This window comes from Leptopilina heterotoma, unplaced genomic scaffold, assembly GCF_015476425.1.
Source record: "Leptopilina heterotoma isolate Lh14 unplaced genomic scaffold, ASM1547642v1 Lhet_141, whole genome shotgun sequence".
Taxonomy (NCBI): domain Eukaryota; kingdom Metazoa; phylum Arthropoda; class Insecta; order Hymenoptera; family Figitidae; genus Leptopilina; species Leptopilina heterotoma.
In genome coordinates, this window is record NW_025110860.1 from 630,078 (window position 1) to 657,264 (window position 27,187).

General features: G+C 23.8%; 2 protein-coding genes across 7 annotated transcripts in view; one reads left to right on the forward strand and one right to left on the reverse strand.

Moving 5' to 3' along the window:
* The first annotated feature begins 42 nt into the window (after positions 1 to 42).
* On the forward strand, positions 43 to 2,657 carry LOC122498054 (peptidoglycan-recognition protein 1-like). Its single transcript, XM_043605579.1, has 4 exons — positions 43 to 192; positions 1,610 to 1,820; positions 2,111 to 2,229; positions 2,303 to 2,657. The coding sequence occupies exons 1-4, from the start codon at positions 141 to 143 to the stop codon at positions 2,485 to 2,487; spliced, it is 567 nt and encodes a 188-aa protein (XP_043461514.1). The 5' UTR covers positions 43 to 140; the 3' UTR covers positions 2,488 to 2,657.
* Positions 2,658 to 6,834: 4,177 nt separating this feature from the next.
* Positions 6,835 to 27,187, reverse strand: part of LOC122498050 (trafficking kinesin-binding protein milt) — an 83,182-nt gene continuing 62,829 nt past the window's right edge. For 5 of the 6 annotated variants that reach the window (XM_043605570.1, XM_043605568.1, XM_043605567.1 and 2 more), the window contains 7 exons: positions 18,112 to 18,188; positions 16,862 to 17,237; positions 14,412 to 14,647; positions 14,136 to 14,326; positions 13,696 to 13,959; positions 10,678 to 11,661; positions 6,835 to 7,789 (listed from right to left, as the gene is read on the reverse strand). In XM_043605570.1, the coding sequence (XP_043461505.1) occupies positions 7,315 to 7,789; positions 10,678 to 11,661; positions 13,696 to 13,959; positions 14,136 to 14,326; positions 14,412 to 14,647; positions 16,862 to 17,237; positions 18,112 to 18,188 (2,603 nt within the window). In that variant the 3' untranslated portion in view covers positions 6,835 to 7,314. The remainder of the gene's footprint in view (positions 7,790 to 10,677; positions 11,662 to 13,695; positions 13,960 to 14,135; positions 14,327 to 14,411; positions 14,648 to 16,861; positions 17,238 to 18,111; positions 18,189 to 27,187) is intronic. The other variant, XM_043605569.1, reaches the window with a different exon arrangement.

Genomic DNA, 27,187 nt, shown 5'->3' on the forward strand with positions numbered 1-27,187 from the left:
GTTCACGTTGAGTGTTGTTTAAATAATGATAATGACCTTTGCCATTGAATGAATCATGTTCCTTGATAGTTATTTATTAGTTTCTTTTAGTTGCATTAAGGCGAATCTTGACAGACAGTCAATTTATTATACGTTCTACAATGTTTCATAAATTATTTATTTTTGCCGTTATACTTTCTATATCATTAGCAGGTAGGTAAAAATTTTTTTAATCCTATTTATTGATAATTAACACTTGACTATTCTGTATTTATTAATATATTTTTATATTTGATTATTACTATAATATAATAATAATGATAAAAACAAAAAAAATATGCAAAATAATATCAATAATAACAATCAAATGAATCAATTAATTAAAATAGTAAATAAATTAATAGTAGATACTTCATAATGAATAATCAATAATTAAAAAAAATTATTAATATTAATTAATTAATAAATTAATTATTAATAAATTTATAATAAATAAATCATTAATCCGTATTAAAAATCAACGATTATTTCTGCTAATTTATTTCAATTTTAAAAACTTAATCATATTCCTTGTAAGAATTTTATTATTTATGAAAATAATTGAATTCTCGCAACGAATTTTATCAAAAATTTGAAAACAATTAAATTTCTTGGAAGAATATCAATATTTATGAAAATAATTGAATTATTGCAAAGAATTTTATCCAAAAATTTGAAAATAACTTTATTCCTTCGAACAATTTTATTATTTATTACGAAAATAATTGAATTCTTGCAAAGAATTTTATTATAATTTTTGGTAATAAATGAATTTCTCCGAAGAATTTTATTATTTACGAAAATAATTGAATTCCTGACAAAAATTTTATCAAAAAATTTGAAAATAATTGAATTTCTTGTCAGAATATTATTATTTATGAAAATAATTGAATTCTTGCAAGAATTTCATTCAAAAAATTAAAAATAACCATATTCCTTCGAAGAATTTTTTTTTTTACAAAAATAATTGAATTCTCGCAACGAGTTTTATCAAAAATTTGAAAACAATTGAATTCCTTGGAAGAATATTAATATTTATGAAAATAATTGAATTATTGCAAAAAATTTTATCCAAAAATTTGAAAATAACTTTGTTCCTTCAAAGAATTTTAATTTACGAAAATAATTGAATTTTTGCAAAGAATTTTATTCACATTTTTGAAAATAATTAAATTTTCTTCGAAGAAATAAAATAAATAATTAAATTAATTAAATTAAATTAAATAATTTAATTCCTGCGAGAAATTGTATCAAAAATTTTGAAAATAATTGAATTTCTTGTAAGAAGTTTATTATTTATAAAAATAATTGGATTCTTGTCAAGAATGTTACTCAAATTTTTGGTAATAATTAAATTTCTCTGAAGAATTTTATTATTTACGAAAATACATTGAAAAATGAAGAAAAATTGTGTGTAAAATAATTGAACTTCTAAGAAGAATTTTACTATCTAAAAAAATTATGTAAATTGTGGAAAGAATTTTACTATTTATTAAAATAATTTCAAAATTTTTTTTAAAAATAATTGAATTTTTTCATGAAAATTTCATAGTAAAATATTTGATATTAGAAATCGTAATATAATTTGCAGAGGAAGATTCATGTCCAAATATTATTTTGAGAACACAATGGAATGCAAAAAAGTCGGTATTAGATAATTTTTTAATACCTCCTCTTGAATATGTCGTTATTCATCATACCGTAACTCCAGAATGTCTAAGTCAATCGAGTTGTTCTAGTCAAATGCAAAATATTCAATCTTATCACATGGATTCTCTCGAGTGGCACGATATTGGCTATTCGTAAGTAAATTACAAATTTTTATTATTAAAATTATTTAATATTAATTATTACGGACTCAATGCGCATAAATAAATTAATTATTAAAATAAAATTACACAATAGAATTAATTTTTAAAAAATACCTAATTTAATTTTAAAAAAATAATTTAATTTGAAAAAAATTATTTTCATAGTTGAAAAAATTCAAACTTCTTTAAGTAGAGAAGAATTTTAGATAAAATGAAGAATGAAATCTAATTCTTCATTATTTACCGAACAAATAAATAAAATTTTTCATAATTAATTAAAGATTTACAATTGGAGGAGATGGAAACGTGTACGAAGGTGTTGGATGGTACAAAGAAGGCGCGCACACTTACGGTTACAATAAAAAAGGTTTAGGAGTTGCATTTATAGGAAACTTTCAAAGTAAGTAATTTTTCTTTTCAATATAAAAAATATTCTTCTTTACGCATATTTTAAATTTTGCTTTTTACTTCAGACAAGAAGGCAAGTGAGGAAATGATGAAAGCAGCTCACAATTTAATCAAATGTGGAAAATCGGAAGGATATTTGCGAAATGATGTCAAAGTAGTCGGAGCACGCCAAGTCGTTAATATTATTAGTCCAGGCGATCAACTTTTTCATCAAATTCAAAAATGGTCCGAATGGTCCTCCCGCTCCTAAAAATCAATCTAAAATTACGAATTTCAAAATAGCTGAAAGGAAATAGCAGGGCTCGAACCAGTAAAAGTATTTAAAAAAACGGACTTTTTCGAAAAAGTTCTTTGACAATTTTCAAATCCATTTGTTTACAATATTCAATTTTACGAATTACAATTATTCGTAAATTCTTCAATTAGATATATATAAGAAAATGAAAACTTCAAATAGAAATAGTTCTACTAGAATTCAATTATTGAAATACAAAAATAAATAATTTATTGAATAATTGAATTTTCCTTAAAATTGAATTCTCATAAAGAATTTTATCAACAAATTTTTAAACTGTTGAATTCTTTTGACGATTTTTAATAAAAAAATTTTTAAATAATTCCATTTTCGAGGAATTTGATTAAAATTGTATTAAAAATAATTGAAATTCTGCAATGAGTCTCATTATTTATGAAAATAATTGAATGTTTGCGTAGAATATTATTAAAATATTTTTAAATAATTAAATTCTTCTAAAAAATTCTGTAAATCTTTATATGTCAAAAATATTTGAAAATAATTAAATTCTTGACATGAATTTTATAATAAATTTAAGAAAATATTTAAATTCTTTCCAAGAATTTAATAAAAATTGTATTGAAAATAATTAAATTCTGATAAAATTTCATCAAAATTTTTCAATAAACAGAAAAAATTATTTTCTTCGGGAAATTCTATTATCTTGAAAAATAATTTTATTCTTGACAAGAATGTTATGAAATTTTTACAAATAATTGAATTCCTGCAAAGAATTTTGATATTTATAAAAATAATTGAATTCTTGCGAAGAATTTTTGAAAATAATTAAATTCCTGGGAAGAATTCTATGTGATTGTGAAAATAATTGAATTCTTGACAAAAATATTATTAATAATTAAAAGTTTCAAAAATAATTGAATTCCTGGGTAGAATTCTATTATTTGTGAAAATAATTAAATTCTTGACAAAAATGTTGTTAATAATTAAAATTATAATATTAATTAATAATTAAAATTTTATTATTTCTAAAAATAATTGAAATTTTGACAAGAATTTTGTTAAATTTTTTAACATAATTGAATTTTTGCGAAGAATTTTATTACTTTTGAAAATAATTGAATTTTTGCAATCATTTGTAATTTCTCTAAAATTCTCCAAATTATATCGTACAATTTACGAATTTTTCGTCTTTTTTCTAGCAAATTACGAACTTTACGAACATTTAAAAAAACTGACTTTTACGGACTTGAAGCAAAACGGACCTTTACGAGATTTACGGACTTAGTTCGAGCCCTAAAATATCAAAAAAAGTATTAAATAACAACAAAATATGATTTTCAACTTTTTGTTTTAATTCTTTTTGTACGTCTATTATATACAAGGCTGCTTTCTGTCCATGCACATTACAGTGGTTGGCAAATTAAAAAAAAATTAAGTTTCTTCTCTTAAAACAAACAAATTCAAGATACAATTGATTAAAAAAAATCTATTTACAATGACGTCGATTTTTCATGCTAAATGCACAATCTTCAGTAAAATCAATAAAGATTGACAATAGCAAATTCGAATAATTACTAAATTTAAATTAAATACTCAATGAAATGAAGCGGTTTACATTTTTTTTCACCATTAAATCAATATTATTGACGTTTCGAAATTCAATAAAATTTATTTTCAATTAAATTTGTGCATGAAATGTCGCGGATGTGTAAACTGTTAATCATTCCGAGCTATCGATTCCTTCAACTGTCAATAGCAAAATAAATAGATTAACTAACCAGTCCATATATACACACTCTGTACATTTATTTCAATTAAATTAATCAATTACTTTTCGTAATTTATTATATTTCATTCATCTATGGCTTAGAACTCTTTATTTTTTTTTCTTTTTGTCTACTAGCAAAATAGGATCGTTCGCGTGTCTTTCTTTTTTCATATATTAATATTAATATTTATTATTTTGAATTATCATAAATAACAATAGGCTTGACACCGAACGCGACTAGAAACGCGTTTGCAATTTTTTTTACGCTAAATCTTTCAATTCAGAATCATAATTCGAAAGAATTTTAATTATTTTTTGCACCATCGTTGATTGATAATGAAAAAAGAAAAAGTTTTACCTTCGATGAGAAAATGTTAAATTTTTCTATATATTTTTTTCTACAAAACGAAAAACGTTCTTTTAATCGCTGAAAATTTCTCTAAAAAACTTTCCAAATAACCAAAAAAGTAAACATTCGAAAGAATTATTACCTTTTTTCGAAAAATCGGTTTTCAAAAAGCATTTTTTTTTTGTAATAATCCTGTCATTACAACGAAATAAAAAATTTTACTTTTATCAAAATTTCGGAATATTTGATTCACGAAATTAAAAATTTCTTTTTCTAAAACTGTCTAAAATTTTTGTTTGCAAAAATTTATTTTTTTTCTCTAAATTGAGAAAAAATGCAAATTAGAAAGTTCGACAGTTCTATATATAAAAAGAATATTAATCGCATATGAACAATATTATTTTTTTGATAAATGTGTGCAATTCTTGAAAGCACATGTCATTTAAAATAAAAAGAAGAGAAAGTAAAAGAAAATAATACGAGGGACATAAAAAAACCGCATACTGTTGGTATAGACGCGAGTGTTGAACATTTCCCTAAAAAAAAAATTCCTTACAACTTTAAAATCTGAAATATGAATTTGAATTTCCATTTCCAATAAATAAAATAAGAATAAGATTATTTCCAAAATAAAACGTAAGAAAATAATAAGAGAATATTTATAAATAATATAAAATTTTTAATTCTAAAAAGTTTGTTTAAATATAAATATTATAAAATTTTGAATTCAATATTGTATTTCAGAATTTTAAAGTGAGTATTTTTTTCTACACCTACAATACGTTAACGGCAGTAATTTTGATATTCTCATTTTCAATAAAGCAATAATTCTAGTCACTTCAGAATTACGTCTTCAATATCTCTCTCTCTCACACACGCTTTCGTTTCTCTCCTCTTTTTTACAATTTCTTTTTATAAAATACCTAATAATACATTCGGTATAAACAAAATTTTAAAGATCTTTAATTAATTAATTGCAGAAAATAAAAATTTTATCATGGTTAAAAAATATTTTCAACCAAAATAAAAAAAAAATTTTTAAGATTGATAAAAATTGATAAAAATCAAATTTTCAACTAGAAGGACAATGAATTATTTATTTGGAAAATAGCGAATTTGCAAAACAGCTAAATCAGGGTTGGCCACATGTCAGTAAAGTCTGTGAAATGTCAGGAAAACAAAATTTTGTCCGGAAAGTTTTGAAAATTGAGTCTTTTTTTTGACTTATTTAAAAAAATTTTGCGACTTTTTCGACTTAACTTCCAAATATTACAACCAAATACGACAATTTTTTGTAATTTGAAAATAATTTAACTGTTGCCAAGAATTTTATCGAAAAATTTAAAAATAACTTTATTCCTTCGAAAATAATTGAATTCTTTTTAAGAATTTTATGGAAAAATTTGAAAATAATTGAATTCCTTCGAGCAATTTTATTATTTGTAAAAATAATTAAAATTCCAGCGAATAATTTTATCAAAAAATTTTAAAGTAATTGAATTCTTTCAAACAATTTTATCGAAAAATTTGAAAATAATTGAATTCCTTCGAATAATTTTGTTATTTATAGAAATAATTAAAATTCCTTGCGAAGAATTTTATCAAACAATTTTAAAATAACTTTATTCCTTCGAAGAATTTTATTATTTATGAAAATAATTAAATTCTTTCAAGTTCTTAAAATAATTGAAATTAAGCATTTGTTTGTTGAATTTTATTAAAATTTTCAGAAAATAAATTAATGAAAATTAGCTTCTAATTTTTTAAAATTCAATATTTTCAGTATTTTTAATTTAATATTTCTGAAAATTCAAATACATACTAAAAAATAATAATATTTTAGAATTATTTTTAATGTTTTAGAGAAAAAAAATGTTCAAATTTTTTAATTAAAAAATTCATCAAAAATGAAATTAGTTTTTTAAATTGTACAAAAATTTTTTTAAGAACTTCAATTATTTTCTCAAAGTTTTAAAATATTCATTAATATTATCTTTAAAAAATTATTTAAAAATATTTTTAAAAAATTAATAGGAAGAATTTTATTATAATTTTTTGAAAATATTATACTTTAAAAAGTTAAGAAAAAACATGGACAGTTACAATTATTACAAAAAAATTTAGTTTTTGTATTTGAATAATTGAATTTATTCTAAAAGAACTTTCGATAAATTATTAAAAATATTTTATTTAGACTTGAAGTTTAGTTAAAAATTGTAGAAAATAATTGAATTCACGTATGGTTATAATTGTATTTTTAGAAATTATTAAAATTAATAAATTTTACTCATTTTTCCTATAAACTTTCATATTTTCCTGTAAAAACAATTTTGTCAGGGAAATGTCAAGGAAATGAATGAACTGAAACTTGTGATCACCCTGTAAATTTCCAACAATTCGAAAATACTTTCAAAATACTTTTGTATTTTGAAAGTCTTTCTATATTTGAAAGCGAAAACTAAAGTATTTAAAAATAATTTACTTTTAAAAGAAAGAAAAATTTCAACTAGTGGAAAAAAAATTCGACTAGGAAAGAAAATCTAAATACTAGATTCTAGTAACTAATAGCTAAAAAATAAAATTCTGAAGTGTGCTCTTTTTTCACAGCCATTCATCGAAATCTTCAACACTCGTCGTCTCCTATTTAAAGGGATTTCGAGAAACGGAATATGTTTATATATATATATTAAAAAAAATGAATAATTTAGAGCAAACCGCCTTTTCTACCAAATAGAAGTGAGCTAAGTGTGCCAAGTGCCGACTGGGCAGCCGATTCCTTAGTGACGGGAGGAGCAGCCGGTGGTTTCACTTGTCCAAGATCGGGTCTCGTCGAACGATTTCCCGAGCGTCGTTGTCGACTCGATCCATAACTCAATTTCCCCTCACTATCACTCAATCCCCTTGATCTATCACTGGGCAATGATGAAATTGAATTTTCACTGATGGAAGATGCCGAGGAAGATAAATCCAATTTCTCTTGACTGAAACTGGAGGACATGGAATTTTTCAGGAAGGTCAATTGAGCCATGGGACTCTCCATATTTCGCCTTGTATAAAGTGCACCCTGTAATGCCAATGGCGATATATTTGTTGATGTTGTTGCGGACATTATTGTATCGATTCCAATTCTCTCGAGTTTCTCCACAAGTCGAATTCCCGTCAATGCTTTCTTCTCTGATCTGAAAATTATTTTTTCACATTCACATAAGTTAAAAGTAAATTAATTACATATTAAAATTAATTAATTTTTTAAAAAAATCTTTTCAATTCTAAAATTAATCAATTGAAAATCATTAATTTAATTCATGCAAAAAAATGTAATTGAAAAATTTGAATATAATTGAATTTCTTCGAAAAAATTTTTTATTTATAAAAATTATTTAATTCTTCATGAGAATTTTACTATTTTATAAAAATCATTGAATTGCTTCAAAGAACTTTATTATTTACGAAAATAATTGAATTTTTGCAAAGAATTTTATAAAAAAAATTTGAAAATAATTAAATTCCTGCAAAGAATTTTATCATAAAATTTGAAAATAATTGAATTTCTTCAAAGAATTTTATTATTTATAAAAATAATTGAATTCTGTCAAGTTTTTAAAATAAAATTGTGGTTATTTATAATTGAAATTAAACACTTGATTGTTGAATTTCATTAAAATGTTTAGAAAATAACTAAATTCTCTTTAGAATATAAATTAAATTCTTTTAAACAATTTTATTAGAGTTTTTGTAAATAATTAAATTTTTTTGAGGAATTTTTTTTTAAGTTTTTTAAAAATAATGTAGTTTTTTCTTAATAATTTTAATTGAAAATTTTGATCATAATTGAAAAATAAAATATTTTTAACATTTTAAAATAATCGTGTCTGTTAATAATTATAATTAAAAATTTTATTAAAATTGTATTGAAAATAATGCAATTCCTTCAAAGAATTTCGTTATTTATGAAAATAATTGAATTGCTTCGAAGAACTTTATTATTTATGAAAATAATTGAATTAATGCAAAAAATGTTATGGAAAAATTTGAAAATAATTGAATTCATTCGAAAAATGTTATTATTTACGAAAATAATTGAATTCTTGCGAAGAATTTTAATAAAATTTATATTTATTATTAAATTTTACAAAAGACTTCTTTCAAAATTTATAAAATAATTATGTTCGTTAATAATTGAAATTTAACATTATATTATTGAATTTTATTAAAATTTCTAGAAAATAATTAAATTCTTCTCAGAATATTATTGCAATTTTTTAAAAGAATTTAATTCATTCAAGGGAATTTATTAAAATATTGATAATAATTGAATTCTTTCAATTAATTTTGAATTTATAATTGATCATTTTTTCTTTATAAATCCTTTCAACTATAAAATTAATGTATTGAAGATCATTAAATTTTTGCAAAGAATTTTATCAAAAAATTTAAAAATATTTGAATTCTTTCCAAAATTTGTATTAAAAATTAATATAAATAATTGAATTCTTACCAAGAATTTTATTAAAACTCTTAAAAATCCTAATTATATTCTTTTAAAGAATTTCTTTATGTTTTTTGAAAATAATGTAGTTTTTTATAATAATTTTGAAAATAATTGAATTAATAAAAGAATTTTTTTGTTTCAAAGAATTTTAATATTTATGAAAATATTTGAATTCTTTCGAAGAATTTTATTAAATATTTTGAATTTAAATACTTTTAAAGAATTTCTATGAATTTTTTTATAATAATGGAGTTTCTTTAATAATTTTAATTGAAAATTGTGAAAGTAATTGAATTATATGAAGGATTTTTTACATATTTTTAAAATAATTGTGCTTGTTAATAATTGAAATTAAACATTTGGTTATTGAATTTTATTAAAATTGTATTGAAAACAATTGAATTCCTAAAAAGAGTTTTTGTAAAAATAATTTAATTCATTGGAAGAATTTTGCTATTTATGAAAATAATTAAATTGTTTCGAAGGATTTATTAAATTTTTACAAAAGAATTGAAACTTTTACGTGAAATTTTATTAAAATTGTATTGAAATTAATTGAAATCGATACTGTAGTAAAGTTAAATTAATTTTGATGTTTAATTAAAATTATCAATTTCGAATTCAAATTTTTTTAAAACTTAAATTTGAAACCCTCTGAAATTTAATTATTTACAAAAATTGTAAACACAACTCTAGTAATTTAAATAGTGTTTGGAATTTATGTAAAATAATGAAATATTCAAGTACAATATTTAAATTGAAATTCAATTTTTCTAACACTTCTATTGCAAACCTTTTAAAATTTTTAATTAAAATTATCAAATTTTTAAAAAATTTTAATTTTAAAATTATTTATAAAAATCTTAAACGCAATTCTAGTAAAATTTAATTAATTTTGACATTTTTGAAGTAAAATTATTCATTAAATAATAATTTTATAATTATTCTTCAAGAATTAAATTATTAAAAAGAAATTCAATAGAAAAAATTGAAGACTTTTATTAAAATTTGTTTTGATCACAAAATTTATAAGCCAAAAAAAATTCAAGAAGAATTAAATCTTCAATTCAATTTCATAGAATAAATTGAAGATTGTCATTAAAATTGGTTTGAACTTCAAGGTTTATAAGCCAAAAAAGAAAAAATTCAGAATTTTCCTATTAATGCTAAAAATTTGATATTTTCCCCGTATTTTAAAAAAATTTTCCTGACTTTTCCCTGACCAATTTTATATTTTTTTCCTTTTTTGATGAATTCGATGATTTTCCTGATCTGTAGAAACGCTGCAATTATGGAAAAGAAATTAGAGACGATTGTCAGGGTGTTTAATAAGGATTGAGAAAAAAATCCCCCGACTTTTTAATAACCTTATTTCTGCTTTTCTGGGATAAAAATATGGTTACTGACACAAAATTTATATAAAATCTTAATTTTTGTATAAATTTATAGAAATTTCCCTGACTTTGAATAAAATTCTCAGACCGTTAGAATCCCTGCGGATTTTTCTCTAAAAATCTCTGGTAATCCTGCAAGTATGAAAAAGAAATTAGAGATAATAATAGAATTTCAATTTACCTTGAGAGAGGATTTTTCGCTCGTTTCCTCTTGACTTGCGAGGCAGTTGGAATAGGCGTCGCGGACTCGCTGCCAAAGGTCCGTTTCAGCAATTCAGCGCCAGTGGTGAATAATCCAAAAGACAGTGACGAACTGGTGGGCGAAGGCGACGCAGACCTCGAGTGTGTGGGACTGCCATCGGGACTGTTGCAAGGCGTTGCTGTCGGCGAGAAATTCTTATCCTCATTGGGCGTTGCGACGCACGACGGTGTCACAGCTTTGATTCCCCGCTCGTTGAGCATCTTGGCGAGACTGAGGGTCGTCGAGAATGTCGAAGTGGAATTACGCCGACTGAGAGTCCTCGGAGTGTTCATTCCCGAATTGACGGTACTGTCGGGCGCGCTGGCAACGCGGCTGCCAACAACGCTCGCCGTCACACTCGTGTGATCGTCAGGATGCAAAACTGTGCTATTCGTGTAGGTGTAAACGGATCCAGTGTCCTGGAAGAGTTTCCCTGGATTCGCGTACTCCTCGTCCTCCTCGACGTCGGTCAGTGTATAGGTCTCGAGTCCCAGGTCCTCAAGTCGTCGACCGCCGCGCGTCTTCACTCCGGGACGTTCCTCGAGTAAGCCACCGAGTGTGGGTGTCGCCAATTGGGACCAATGATGAAGAGTCTGCGAACCTTCCATGGGCTTGACGATCTGCAATTTCTCCGGAAGTCGCCAGCCACCGGCGCTGTTGCCGCTGAAGCCGCTGAGATTCCCGCTACTTCCGGTTGACATTATGCTGTCAGGCGTTCGACAGCCGAACGGAAGGAAATTCGGCGGCGAATGAACACCACCGTCATAGTCGTAGGTGTAACCAGTCCCAGTGCTTAGGCACGCACGTCTTGCAATTACTTCCGCGGGTGTCAAACGACGCAGCGCTGCTTCCAGGTCGGCTGCTCCTGGTGCTCCCGGCACGCCCGGAAGTTGAGGTCCCCTAGGGTGAAAATTAATTCTTGACCTGATTGTCAATTTTCACCATTTTAATTCATTTGAAATAAAAAAGTAAATAAAATAAAATAATAAAAATTGATAAAATAGGATTGCCAAAAAAATTAAATTTTGTTATTCCCTGATTTCCATACAAGAGTTTGACTTTTTTCCTGACCCTAAAGTCCCTAAAGAATATTCTGATTCGCTCCAAAAATTATTAGATACTCAAAAAAATGTTCTGTCACTTTACGAATTTCTTCAATTATAAAATTATTCGAAAAAAACAATAAGTTCCTTTTTAAATACATTTAATTATTATTTTTCCATAAGAATTAAAATTCTTTAAAAGATTAAAATTCAAATCTTTTTGAAATTCAACAATTTGTAAGAATATTATATTATAAAACAAGAAGACAACAATCACTTCGAGTCTTCGACTCGGAATTATCGATTTCTTCATGTTTTATAATTAATAAACAATGATTGAGTGATAAAATAATTATTATTATATTATAACAATATTGTTACTCTAACTTTCTTCAAAATTATTTTCATAATTTCCATTCAATTATTATTTTCTCGAATTTTTAACGGAAATTCTTTTTTATATAGGTAAATTATTTTTAATCATTTTTGAAAAAGTTCTTCGAGAATTTTCAAATCCATTTGTTTACAATACAATTTTACGAAATTTTTAATATTCGTAAATTGTTCAATTAAATATTTAATATTCAATAATTATCTAAAATTTTAATTAAAATTAATTTTTGAATAAATTTTTATTAGAAAAATCTACGAGATTTCAATCATTTAAACACAAAAATAATAGTAATTGAATGTTTCTTAAAATTAAAATCTACTAAAGAATTTTATCAACAAATTTTTAAATAATTAAATTCTTCTGATGAATTTTAATAAAATTTTTAAGAATAATTACATTTTTCGAGAAATTTGATGAAAATTGTATTAAAAATAATTGGAATTCTGCGATGAATTTTATTGTTTATGAAAATAATTGAAATCCTGTAACCGATTTTATTAAAAATGTTTTAAAATATTTGAATTTTTGCTAACATTTTGTTATTTATGAAAATAATTGAATTCTTGTCAAGGATGTTAACATTTTTTACAATAATCAAATTACTGCGAAGAATTTTATTATTTATAAATATATTTGAATTCTTTATGAAAATTTTACTATTCTATAAAAATAATTAAATTTTTTCGAAGAAATTTTTTTTTGAAAATAATTGAATTCTTGCAAAGAATTTTGTTATTTATGAAAATAATTTAATTCTTGCCAAGAATTTTATCGTAAAATTTGAAAATAATTGAATTCCTTGAAGAATTTTGTTATTTATGAAAATAATTAAATTCTTGCAAAGAATTTTATTAAAAAGTTGTAATAATAATTAAATTTCTTCGAAGAATTTTGTTATTTATAAAAATAATTGAACTATTCTGAAGTTATTTTATTTTATATTCATTTTAAAATTAAAATGTTAGAAAATAATATAATTTCAGAGAAGAATTTTATTATTTATAAAGATAATTGAAATTTTTACGAGATTTTTGGAAAGTTTTTGAACATAATTGAATGTTTGCGAAGAATTCTATTACTTTTGAAAATAATTGAATTTCTGCAATCATTTGTAACTTCTCCAAAATTCAATTCTTTTTAGTGCTTTTAACTAAAAATTCTTCTATAAAACCATTATTTTTAATAATTAATGAAATTCTTTTAATAAAATTTGACTAATTTCAGAAGAATTTGAATAATCAATTCAATTTTTTTCCAGTATTTTAACAAAAATTCTTGATCTTTCCCTGATTTCCCAGACCTGTGGCAATCCTGATAAAATTAAATAAATAAAATAAATATTCTGAAAAATGTATCAAATAAATAAAAATTACCAAAAATGTATGAAATACATAAAAAAAACATAAAAAATTACGAAAAAATTTACAAAATAGATAAAAATTATTAAGAAAAATAGAAAACTATTGTCAAAATAGTAAAACAACTCTGCATTTGTTTTTTTCCGATTGGATTTAAACTTACGGATATTCCTCCGAGTCAGTAATAAGTGAACCCTCACTATCGCTGTGTCCAGTAGAATCTAAACTGACAAAAGTTGAAGCACCAGGCATTCCACGCGATCGTCCTCGCATTTGAGGACCAAGACTCATCCTCGGTCCGGAAGAGCCAGTCGAAAGGGTGGAAGTTGTCATCGAACCAAGTCGCGGAAATTGTTGACTTTCACTTACACTAAACGAGGTTCTCGAGGCACTGCGAACCGTCTCAAATACTTTCTTGTACGTCGGTCTACAAAACAAAACAAAAAATATCACCTTTACTTTTAAATAAAAACATTTGTCTAAACAAATTTTTTTTTCATTTTAGCCATTTGATATTTTTCCAGTAACTTCTGGATAAAATTCTCTAACATTACCCAGACTCTTAGCAAACTTACTTTGTTCTGTTAAGAAAAAAATACTCACAATCTATCTGCACTTATTCCAGAATCCAAACTCGATTCAGAATAAAGTGAAGACTCGAGTTCCGAGGCAATGGAATCAGGTTGAGGATGAGCCACTAAAGACGGATAGAGTGATCCACCTCGAACAGTTGGCATTGAGCGCTTCCTCTGTTTCTTGAGTTGCTCCTGAGTTTCCGCCAACAAGTTAACAACCTAATAAAGAAAAAGTAGAATTAGATATAATTAAATTGAAAATTCTTCTTCAGGCGCAAAGAGAGGAAGAAAAAGAAATTGTTACCTCTGCATAACGGTCTTTAAACTCGGCGAGTTCACTAGCCAATGTATTCTGATTGTCCCTGGTTATAACTAGAGTTGTTCCGATTTCATCGTGCTCGGCCATCAATCGAGCAAGTCGTAATTCCGTCTCTGATAGTTTCGCGGTCAAACTCACTATTTGCTCGTGTTGAAGCCGGTTTTCCTCCTTCTGTCGGCCCAACTCCTCGGCAATCCCGTCTACCTCCATATTTGCATTTGCTGCTCAAACAGAAACAATTATTTCATTAATCTAATTACTTTTCTTCGAATAAAAAAAATTCCCTAATAACATAATTAACTTCTTCTTCTTCTAATTAACTTCTTCTTCTTCTTCTTCTTCTTCTTCTTCTTCTTCTTCTTCTTCTTCTAATTAACTTCTTTTCATTATAATTAATGCAGACTTCGCACTCGATAATTAATTTTAAAAAAGTAGCAAAAAGTAGTAAAAAAGTCGCTACCGAAAAATTAAACTTGACAATAAAAAAAAACTCGTTTTAGACACTTAACAAAATTTACAAAAATTCTATTCTATGCATTATTTTCCTGACTTTTTCCTAATTTTCACCAAAAATATATTTACTTCTTTCTTATCCTGCTGATAAATTGAATTCCGGCAACGAATTTTATTATTCATGAAAGAATTTAAATATTTATAAAAATAATTTAATTCTTGCGAAAAATTTTATTATTATTCATGAAAAAAATTGAATTCTTACGAAGATTTTTACAAAAATTTTTTTAAATAATTGAATTCTATTTGGAAAATTTATGAAAATAGTAGATATTAAAAATCATTGAATTGAGAAAAGTTTTTAAAAAATAATTAAATTTTACAAAGAATTTAATTAAAATTTTTGACAATAATTGAATTCTTGCGAACGATTTTATTAGAATTTTTTAAAATAATTGAACTTACAAGAATAAATTTATTACTTTTCAAAATAATTGAATTCTTGTGATGAATATTGATATTTATGAAAATAATTTAATTTTGCAAAGAATTTAATTAAATTGCCTCAAAATAATTGAATTTTCGGAAATAATTTTGCTAATTATCTTTAATAATTGAATTCTTTCGAGGAATTATTTATGTAAATAATTGAATTCTTGTAAAGAATTTTATTAAAATCTAAAAGAAAATTCAAAATCACCTTAGTTATTAATTAATCTCCACCCTTTGGTAAAAAATCTAAAATTATCAAAAATTCAAAGAACCGAATTTCTTAGAATTCAACATTTTTTCTTCTCTTTTATGTCATTTAGCTTCATTATTTTGGGGCTCTTCAAAAACACTTTACTTATTAATTAATCTCCACCCTTTGTTAAAAAATCTAAAATTATGAAAAAATTATGAAAAAAAAAAAAATTATGAAAAATTATATAAAAATTATGAAAAATTCAAAAAACCGAATTTCTTAGAATTCAACATTTTTTCTTCTCTTTTATGGTATTTAGCTTCATTATTTTTGGGCTCTTCAAAAACACTTTACTTATTAATTAATCTCCACCCTTTGGTAAAAAATCTAAAATTATAAAAAATTATCAAAAATTCGAAAAACCGAATTTCTTAAAATTCAACATTTTTTCTTCTCTTTAGTGTCATTTAGCTTCAATATTTTTGTGTTCTTCAAAAACACTTTACTTAATTAATAGTCTTCACCCTTTAGTAAAAAATTTAAAATGATTAAGAATTGGAAAAACCGAATTTCTTAAAATTCAACATTTTTTTTTCTTTTTTATGGCATTTAGCTTCATTATTTTTGGGCTACATTTGTTGAGTAATTCCTCTAAAATAGTATTAAAAATATTTGAAATCCTGCAATGAATTTTATTATTTATGAAAATAATTGAATAGTTAATAAGAATTTTATTAAATTTTTTAAAAATAATTGAATTTTTTTAGAAGAATTTTATTATTTATAAAAATATACTTTAGAAAAAAATTGAATATCTGTGAAAAATTTTGTTATTTTTGAAAATAATTGAATTCTTCGTAAGAATTTTATAAACTTTGTTATAATTTATTTTTTCGAAGTATATTAGAATAAATATTATGAAAATTTTATTTTAATTTTTTTAATTCTTGTGGAAAACTTTATTTGTGAAAATAATTGAATCATTTTAAAGAATTTGATTATAATTCTAGAAAATAGTTTTTTAATTTCTGGTATTAGCGAATTTAAAGTAGTGAAAATTCTAAAAAGAAAACAGAAATAGTAGCTTTTAGTGGCTGAAATCTAAAAAAAGTATCTAAATAGTAGCATAACGTAAAAAAAGTAGTAAATAGGTTTTAGTAGACGAGTGCGAAGCCTGTTAATAAGAATAGAATTGGAAAGAAGTTCTTTTTTCTCATTTATATAATATATATATATAAAAAAATACAAAGAAAGACAAAAATGAGTAAAATAATAAAAAGCAGCAAAAAATAATTACCAAGTTGATTAGCGATATCTTTGACGAGACGCGCCTCCTGCTCCTCACAACTGTCAGCTTCTTTAACAAGTTTTGTGAATTCGCATTTCAACGATTTATTTTCATCCTCGAGTGTAGTTATCTTACGTTGCATGACATCCAAATTGATGCCCTGCAATCCTGAGGGTGTCGCAGCTTCCGAACCCGAATCATCCACATCATTAGTTAATATTTGTATCAATTCGGTTTTCTTCGACGACTCGTGCGTCAATTGCGTAATTTTTTCATTTGCCGTTTTAAGTTCAGCTTCTAGGGCATTGACAGTGCTCTCAAGTTTTTGATTGTGCGTCAACAGCTCCTTGCCAATTCGTGCTGTCAACTCCAAGTCTTTCTCTTTCTGTAAAATAAAAAATTTAATTTAATTAAACAAAAATTAGAATTAGATTAAAATTTTACAGGGTTGCCACAAAAATTTAGTTTTTTTTCCCTGATTTTCAGATAAAATTTTGACTTTTTTTTAATAATTAAATTCGTTTGGAAAATTTTATTAAAATAATAAATATTGAAAAACATTGAATTAGGAAAAATTATTTAAAATAATTGAAATTTTTGCCAAGAATTTTATTAAAATTTTTGAAAATAATTGAATTTCGGCGTAGTATTTTATTAAAATTCCTGAAAATAATATAATTTCTAGAAAGAATTTTGATATCTATATAATATATAATAAAAAATTCAACTAATTGCAACAAAATTAAAATTAAATTTTTTCAAAAATCTTAGTTCTTTAAAATTTCTAATTAAATTCATTAAAAATTAAAATATTCGAAATTTTAAAATTAAAATGTTTTGAAATTCATTTATTTATGAAAATTGTAAACGCAACTTTTATAAAATTCAATTATTGTTGAAATTTTCAAGTAAAATTATTCATTAAATAATTTATAATAATTTTATCTATGATATTTGATACTTCTATGATATTTCTTCAAGAATTAAGTTATTTAAAATAAAATTTTTGTCAGAAATAGAAAAAATTGAAGGTTTTGTATTAGAATTCGTGGTAAATTCATAGTTTATGAGGCAAACAAAAAAGAAACAAAAATTCAAAATTTTCTTATGAATTCTGAAAATTTAATTTTTGTCTAAAACTTGTAATAAAATTCCCTGACATCTCTTTGATTTCCTTGACCTGTTGTAACCCTGTTTTAATTTTTAAGAAAACTAAAAATTGTAATTACAAAAAAAAACTCCAAAAACAAATTTATTACCTCCTCCAAAAGCCTTGTTACTGCCTCGATATCATTGTAGGTTTTGGTCATTTGGCTCACCCGATTGCTGCATAAGACTGAAAACAAAAATCAAACATTTATTATCATTGTCGATATTATTATCATTAAAAAAAGAAAATTGTAATCCTGTACGATAAGAAAATTTCCGATTGCTATAAATGATTATAAGGAAATTTATACTACGTAAATATATAATATATGAAATTCGAAGATTTGTGGTAATCGATCAAACAAAAACTTTTCTAGCCGCATTTGTTCTGTCTTGTCCTAGAATTTTCAGTGTGACCTTCAATTTAATTTTAGTCCTTTAAATTATTAATTCAAAATTAATTAATCAAATTTATAAATTAAAAAACAAACCTCTGTATATTCTTTAAATAAAAAGTAATTCCAAATCTGATAAGAAAAAAATCACAAAATTTATCTTTGTCGATGATTAAGAAATTTATTCCTTTTTGTTTTGGTTATTATTAATTAATTTAACGATAATTGACACAAATATTTATTTCACCGAGTAATTAATTTTTAATCGATTGATTAACAAAATATGTAGGTAAATATAAAACACAAAATAAAACTTGTAATTTGAATTTGAAAATTGGAGAAATAAAAAATAAAACGAAAATAATTATTACAAGACTAAATTTTCTTCAAAAATAAATAAAAATACTTTTAAAAACCTAAATAAAGAAATAAAATAATTGCGAATCATAGAAAAAAAGTATATTTTTTTTGTTCTAAAATTGAGTCGAAAAACATACTTTCTGAAGTGTATTTAACGTCTCTGGTTAAAAGGCTAGAATAAATGTGGGGCTCAAAGAAAAAGTGGTATAAAATAACAGTGCGAGCAAAAGTGAGTTAACTTTTCTGACGGGTAAGAATGGGCCAGATGAATGCTGCGAGGAAAAACAGAATTTCTTTCGAGCGCGAGCAAAAGCGGGCTAAATGGCTATCCCATTTTTGCTCTTAGTCAAAAGTTGATCCGCTTTTGCTCGCACCGTGAAGTCTATAGTAATGTCGAGATACGAGCCGTCGCTACATTTTGACAATTTGACGTTTGATTCCATTTCGTTTATTTTACTTTTATTTAATTGTTTCAATGTGTGAATAATAAAATAAGAATAAATAATAAAAATAATAATAATAATGTGTGAATATTGATAGAATATTCCTTTAAAGTGAACAGAATATTTCTTCCAAAACTTATTTTAAATATTTTGTTGTTGTTGAAAAATTTGTTAGTTACATTAAAAATATGATCATGTTATTTATTTATTTATTTATATGTAGATAAATAATTTCCTAATATTTTTCAAGTTTTTAACATGCTAATTTTTACTGGAAAACTTTTTCATTTTTCTCGAACATTTTTCTCGAAAAATTATTTTCAAAAGGTTGTTAAATAATAAATTTTAATAATTGAAATTAACAAAAAATTTCAAGTCAAAATTACTAAACATTATAACTCTATTTCTTCCAAAGTTCAATTATTAAAATTTTTTTAATAAAAGTTTAGTTTCATAAGTCAATTTCAATTATTGTAATAAAATTTTTTAGAAATTCAATTATGTTTAAAAAATCTCGCATTAAAAATTCCTTAAAATGTAATTACTGACCTAAATTTGTGAAAAAAAGTAAGTATTTCAAATATACAAAAATTTGTATTTCAAATTTCCTACATTTATATTATTTACAAACTTTTTAACAAAAATTATATTTCAAATTAATTATTTTCAAAAAATTATAGTATGAAATTTAAGGCAAATTTTTAGCAATTAAAATTTACAAATATTCGTAGTTTAATTTTTCTAAAATTCAATTTTTATTAAATATACATTAGAATTTAGATTGAAATTTTAAATAATTAAATTTTAATGTGCCTGAAGTTGCCATCGATGCTCAGCATCGAAATTTTTTTTTCATCAGACAATCAATTTTTTTGCATTTTCGTACTCAAGTAGGTACCCAATAAATACCTAATAAGTTTCGTCCTATTATCGATAGGGGAAAGTTGTCAAATCAACCCCTAAATTTAAAAAAATAAAAAAAAATAGGAAAAAATTGTTATTTAAAAACTAATAACGAGACCATAAATTTTATTGCATAAAATGCATTCACTCGATGCCCAATGAATACAAAAAAATTTTGACCCGCAAGTCGATAGGGAAAAGTTGTCATTTTCAACCCTTAATATTTAAAAAATCGAAAAAAAATTACAAAAAAATTTATTAAAATTGCAGTTATCCTTTGACCAGCGATTTTCTTTTTGTTTATTGTTTCTACATACTCCACTAATAATGAAAAATAATTTCAGAAAAATCGCCGCCCGGAAAACTTGACTTTTTTGCCCGTAAAAATTAAAAAATTGAAAAAAAATTAGAAAAAAATTTGTGAAAATTACAATTATCTTTTGACCAGGGATTTTCTTTTTGTTTATTGCTTCTACATACTCCACTAATAAGTAAAAATAATTTCAGAAAAATTGCCGCCCGGAAAACTTGATTTTTCTGCCCGTAAAAATTAAAAAATTGAAAAAAAATTAGAAAAAAATTTGTGAAAATTACAATTATCTGTTGACCAGGGATTTTCTTTTTGTTTATTGCTTCTACATACTCTACTAATAAGTAAAAATAATTTCAGAAAAATTGCCGCCCGGAAAACTTGATTTTTCTGCCCGTAAAAATTAAAAAAAAATTAGAAAAAAATTTGTGAAAATTACAATTATCTTTTGACCAGGGATTTTCTTTTTGTTTATTGCTTCTACATACTCCACTAATAAGTAAAAATAATTTCAGAAAAATCTATTTTTCAATTATTATTGTTTACAACAATTTAAAAAAATTATTATATGTTTTATTAATTGCCTAGTGGTCTGCTTGGATTATCTTGAACTGATTTAAATCATGTGCAGTAACGGAATAAGAAATAAAAGTCCATTTTAAAAAATTGTATTAATTTGTTAACTTTGATTAAACTAAAAAATTATAAACAATTAAAATCTCAAAAATCAGTCTCAAGGGATGTCATAAGAATTTATTCCCCTTTAATTTAAATACAAGATCACTCAAATCGTTTAAAAATTGTAGGCTGAAGACATTTTTGAAAAGTAAATTGTAAAAAAATCCCACTGTGTGTAGGACCAAAATGTCATTTGGTAGTCCCTATTCGATTTTCGTTCTTTGTGCTAAACGTGGAAAGCAACGTAGCGAGTCTTTAAATCTCAAGGTAAGCCGAAAATTGCCGAACGCACCAGAGCTAGGACCCAACAGGCAAACACTCAAGTTCGCGGAGAGAACAGGCGACGTTGAGAGTTTGTGTTGGAGAATTACTTCGGGTGTATTCGGGTAATCTCGTCTTCCCGTAGGATTTAAAGTATCGCTGCATTGGCCGAGCACTGAACGAATGCCAAAAGAAGACACGATAAATAAAAATCTCCCCTTGAATTGCACAATTCGGACAAATGGCAACTGTGATTTTAACAATTTTTGTTCTTATTTTTTTGAGTTTTACTAATATTTACGGGCAAAAAGTAAAACTTTCCGGAAGGCAATTTTTTTAAAATTATGTACACATATTAGAGGAATATGTAGAAGTAATAACAAAGAAGAAAAAATCCCTGGTCAAAAAACAACTGTAATTTTTACATTTTTTTTTTAATTTTTTAATTTTTTCATTTTTACGGGCAAAAAATCAAAGTTTCCGGTCGACGAATTTTTTGAAATTTTGTTGATACATTAGGAAAATATGTAGAAGTAAGAAACAAGAAGAAAATCTCTCGTCAAAAGAAATTTGTAATTTTCACCATTTTTTTACCTATTTTTTCTTAATTTTTTTGTTTTTACGGGCAAAAAAGTCAAAGTTTCCGGGCGACAATTTTTTTGAAATTGTGTAGATACATTAGGGGAATGTGTAGAAGTAAGAAGAGGAAGAAAATCTCTGGTCAAAAGACATCTGTAATTTTTACAATTTTTTTCTTATTTTTTTTTGTTTTTATGGTCAAAAAAATCAAGTATTCCGGTCGGCGATTTTTCTGAAATTATTTTTATTTATCATTGGAGTATGTAGAAGCAATAAACAAAAAAAAAAATCCCTGGTCAAAAGATAATTGTAATTTTCACAAATTTTTTTCTAATTTTTTTTTAATTTTTACGGGCAGAAAAATCAAGTTTTCCGGGCGGCAATTTTTCTGAAATTATTTTTACTTATTAGTAGAGTATGTAGAAGCAATAAACAAAAAGAAAATCCCTGGTCAACAGATAATTGTAATTTTCACAAATTTTTTTCTAATTTTTTTTCAATTTTTTAATTTTTACGGGCAGAAAAATCAAGTTTTCCGGGCGGCGATTTTCCTGAAATTATTTTTACTTATTAGTGGAGTATGTAGAAGCAATAAACAAAAAGAAAATCCCTGGTCAAAGGATAATTGTAATTTTCACAAATTTTTTTCTAACTTTTTTTTCAATTTTTTAATTTTTACGGGCAAAAAAGTCAAGTTTTCCGGGCGGCGATTTTTCTGAAATTATTTTTACTTATTAGTGGAGTATGTAGAAACAATAAACAAAAAGAAAATCGCTGGTCAAAGGATAACTGCAATTTTAATAAAGTTTTTTGTAATTTTTTTTCGATTTTTTAAATATTAAGGGTTGAAAATGACAACTTTCCCCTATCGATTTGGGGGTCAAAATTTTTTTGTATTGATTGGGCATCGAGTGAATGAATTTTATGCAATAAAATTTATGGTCTCGTTATTAGTTTTTAAATAACAATTTTTTCCTATTTTTTTTTATTTTTTTAAATTTAGGGGTTGATTTAACAACTTTCCCCTATCGATAATAGGACGAAACTTATTAGGTATTTATTGGGTACCTACTTGAATAGGAAAATGCAAAAAAATTGATGGTCTGCTGAAAAAAAATTTTCGATTCTTGTCTGATTGTAAAGTAATTGAATTTATATTTAAATACCTAAAACTTGAAATAATTATATTATTCTTAAATTAAAATTTTAAAAAATTGAATTTGTTAATTAATTTTGAAATAATATCATTATAAGTATTAAAGTGGTAATAATACCTATAAAATATATGGGAAGAGTGAAACAGGCAAAAATGAATCTTAAAATGAGTGCGGGCAAAAACGGAATATATCTGTATCCCTTTCTTGCGCGCAGTGAAATCTTATCCCGCTTTTGCTCGCAGCCAAAAGTAATTCGTTTTTCCTCGTAGCGTAACATTTGTTTCGTTCTTCCGCGCTTACGAAAACTTGACTCACTTTTGCTTGCACTGTTATTTTATACCACTTTTACTTTGAGCCCCTCAAATAATAGTGCAACGTTTAATACTGGAAGAGAAGAGTAAAGAAAAGTTCGAGTTGAGGTCCAACAGTTACTAAGAATAAAACAAGAAAAAAAGTCAAGTTGACCTCGCTTGAAATTTCAGTACATTCAAAGTGTTAGTTGGTAATTTTTCCTTTTCAACATTTTACTATATTCAAAAAAAAAGATAAAAAGAAGGTAAGAAATCCTTTGTTCATAAAAACAAATTTCAACAAAAATGTCACGAAAATAATCAAAAAAATTTTGTTTAAATTAAACAAATTTGAACATGGTCAAAAAATTTTTTATTTTAATTAAACAAATTGAAACGAAAATATCACGAAAAAGTAAAATTTTCTTTTTAAAATTCAACAAAGAACAAAAATGCTACGAAAATAGTCAAATAATTTTTTTTAAATTTAACAACGAACAAAAATGTTTTTTATCAATAAACAAATAATAAATAATAAATTAATGAGTACTAAATTATTGTTAATTAATTATTGTTAATGTTATAGTCAATAAAATAGGATATTGTCAAAAAATATACAAAATTATATATTGTTTTTGAAAATAATAATTTTCTTCTAAAATTGTTTTAACCAACGAAGCAGAAACAAGTCAATCGGTAGGAGTTCACGGAAGTAAAAATTCATATAAATTCTTTTCCCAGAGTATTGTTTTTTTTCTAAAAAAATATAGAGAAAAATCACAAATAGAATAAAATGTTTGTCGATACTGTCTCACTGATTTAATGAAAAATTTATTCTTTGGAATTATTTATTTTTCCGTTAGATTTTCAAATGAATTTCTTGAAATTTAATTAATAAATGAAAATTGAAAATTTATTTTCAGTGATAATATTATTATTATTATTATTTTTTTTTATTGTAATTATTTTTTTCTTTTCTTTTTTACATATTTGATTTGAAGTGAGTAAATGTATTTCTTGCTTCAAGGTAATAAACAAGCAGGTGTTGCAAAAACCGCAAAAATATTGTCTTTGCGCTTTACATTGTTAATTGACAAATGACGACGCGCGTGTTGAAAAGTCATCCTTAAGAAACCTTTTTGAAAAGTGCAGTTATAAAGCTAGATTGTATTTCACTTTCAATCGACACGCGTCCAATTTTATAATATAAGGATTCTCGCACCCGTTCTTCGATACCTTATAATTTTAATTAAAGAAAAAAAAGCAGATGGAAAAATTCTATATAAAAATTTGTAAATTCAGTCAACTGTAAATTTAATTCAATTAAGTTTTCAAATATAAACTTTATTTTTTCAATAGTTTCAGATTTAAAATTTTAAACATCCACTTATTAAGTACATAATTATTATTGCTTATTATTTTCAAAAATTTTCAAATTTCAATCATTTTTATAGATAATAAAATTCTTTTCGAAAGAATTAAATTATTTTATTTATAAAATTATTTTAAATGCAATTTTTAAAAAATTCAGTAATAAAGTCTTTAATTTTTAATTAAATAATTTAATAATTATTAACAGACACAATTATTTGAAAATGTTGGAAAAAATTCTTTGTTCAATTCAAAAAGAAATCCTTCGGAAAAATTTAATTATTTAATAATTAAATTATTAATTTAATAAAATTCTTAGCAAAAATTCGATTATTTTGAAAAAATTTGATTAAATTCTTTATGCGAGAATTGGAATATTGTCATTACAATTTTAATTAATAAATTCCTCGAAAAATTCAATTAATTTGAAAATTTTAATAAAATTCTTAACAAAATTTTAATTATTTTCATAATTTATAAAATTATTCGCAGGAATTTAATTATTTTTAAGAATTTTGATAAAATTGTTCACAAGAATTCAATCTTTTTCTTAAATAAAAAAACTGTTATTAGGTATTTAATTATTTTCAAATTTTTTAAATAAAATTCTTCAAAAAAAAAATCAATTATTACCAAAAATTACAATAAAATTGACAAGAATTCAATTATTTTCGAATTTATTGATAAAATTCTTTGCAAGAATTCAAATATTTTCATAAATAACAAAATTCTTCGAAGGAATTCAATTATTTTCATAAATAATAAAATTCGTCGACGTAATTCAATTATTTTCGAATTTATGGATAAAATTCTTTGCAAGAATTCAATTATTTTCATAAATAACAAAATTCTTCAAGGAATTCAATTATTTTAAAATGTTAAAAAAATTCTTTATTTTTAATTATTTTTAAAATTTTCAATTAAAATTATTTAAAAAAACCACATTGTTTTCAAAAAACTTAAAAAAATTCCTGAAAAAAATTTAATTTTATATTCTGTAGAGAATGTAATTATTTTCTAAAAATTTTAATAAAATTCAACAATCAAATGTTTAATTTCAATTATTAATAAACACAATTATTTTAAGAACTTGAAAGAATTCAATTATTTTAATAAATAATAAAATTCTTCCAAGAAATTCAATCATTAATTTTAAATTTCTCGATAAAATTCTTTGCGAGAAAATCAATTATCTTCATAAATAATAAAATTCTACAAAAAAATTTGATTATTATCAAAAATTTTAATAAAATTCTTTGCAGGAATTCAATTATTTTTATAAATAAAATTCTATGCAGGAATTCAATTATTTTCCTAAATAAAATTCTCTGCAAGAATTCAATTATTTTCATAAATAAAATTCTTTGCAAAAATTCAATTATTTTCAGTATACAATTTTAATATAATATTTCTCCATAGAATTCAATTATTTCCTAAAATTTTAATAAATTCTTCGAAACAATTCAATTATTTTTTTTACAATTAATAAAATTCTTCCCAAGAATAAAATTATTTTTATGTTAAAAAAACAATGTGGCGATTTCTCCAAAATAGAAAATGACAATAATTTGGAATTTCTAAGGCAATTGGTTAGTTGGAATTGTTCTTTTTTTTCACATAAAGAAACTAGATTAAAGCATAAGTAATATATGTGAGTTCCGTAGTGAAGAGTCCGTGAAATTATAAAATTGCAAATTTTCTTCCTGACTCGAGTGTTTGAAGAAGTAAATAATGGTTTTCCTCTCTCCTCGCATAAATATAATCATAAACGTGATCATTTCCCACAACATATGTGGTTTTTCGCACTACCTCCTTTTTGGTCACTCTCCATTTAAGTAAATGACGAGCTCGGACTACTTAATCACTCACGAAGAGAAAATTCCAACTAATGATTTTCTCTTGAAATTTTCTTTAATTTTGTCATTAATATCGATTTTTTCGATATTAATGACAAAATTATTAACATTATGCGCATGTTTCTCCTTTTTCAAAAAAAAAAAAAAAATAAATAAATAAAAATAGCCGTGGGAAAGTGAAGATTATTGTCGCATATCGAAAACTTGTTCATACGTTGCAAGAAAACTCGTTTATTAGGAAAAAAAAGGAATAAATTCTTTTTTGAAATATTTTTGTAAAAATATTTTTTAATATTTAATATTTAATTATTTAATTTTTTGTTATAAAATAAAAAAATATTTTTTTGATATTTTTTAAATATTTTTTATTTGTTTCCTTTTTTATTTTTAGTATTTATAATTTTATTTATTTATAATATATTTTATTTATTTAATATATTTATAGGTAAATTCATCTTTAAGGCCTTTTTTTGCATATTTTTTTAATTTACTTTTTAATTATTTATTATATTCTAATTTTGGGAGGGAAAAATATTGAATTTTATTTTTATCAACATTAAAGTAGTTTCTATTAATATATTTT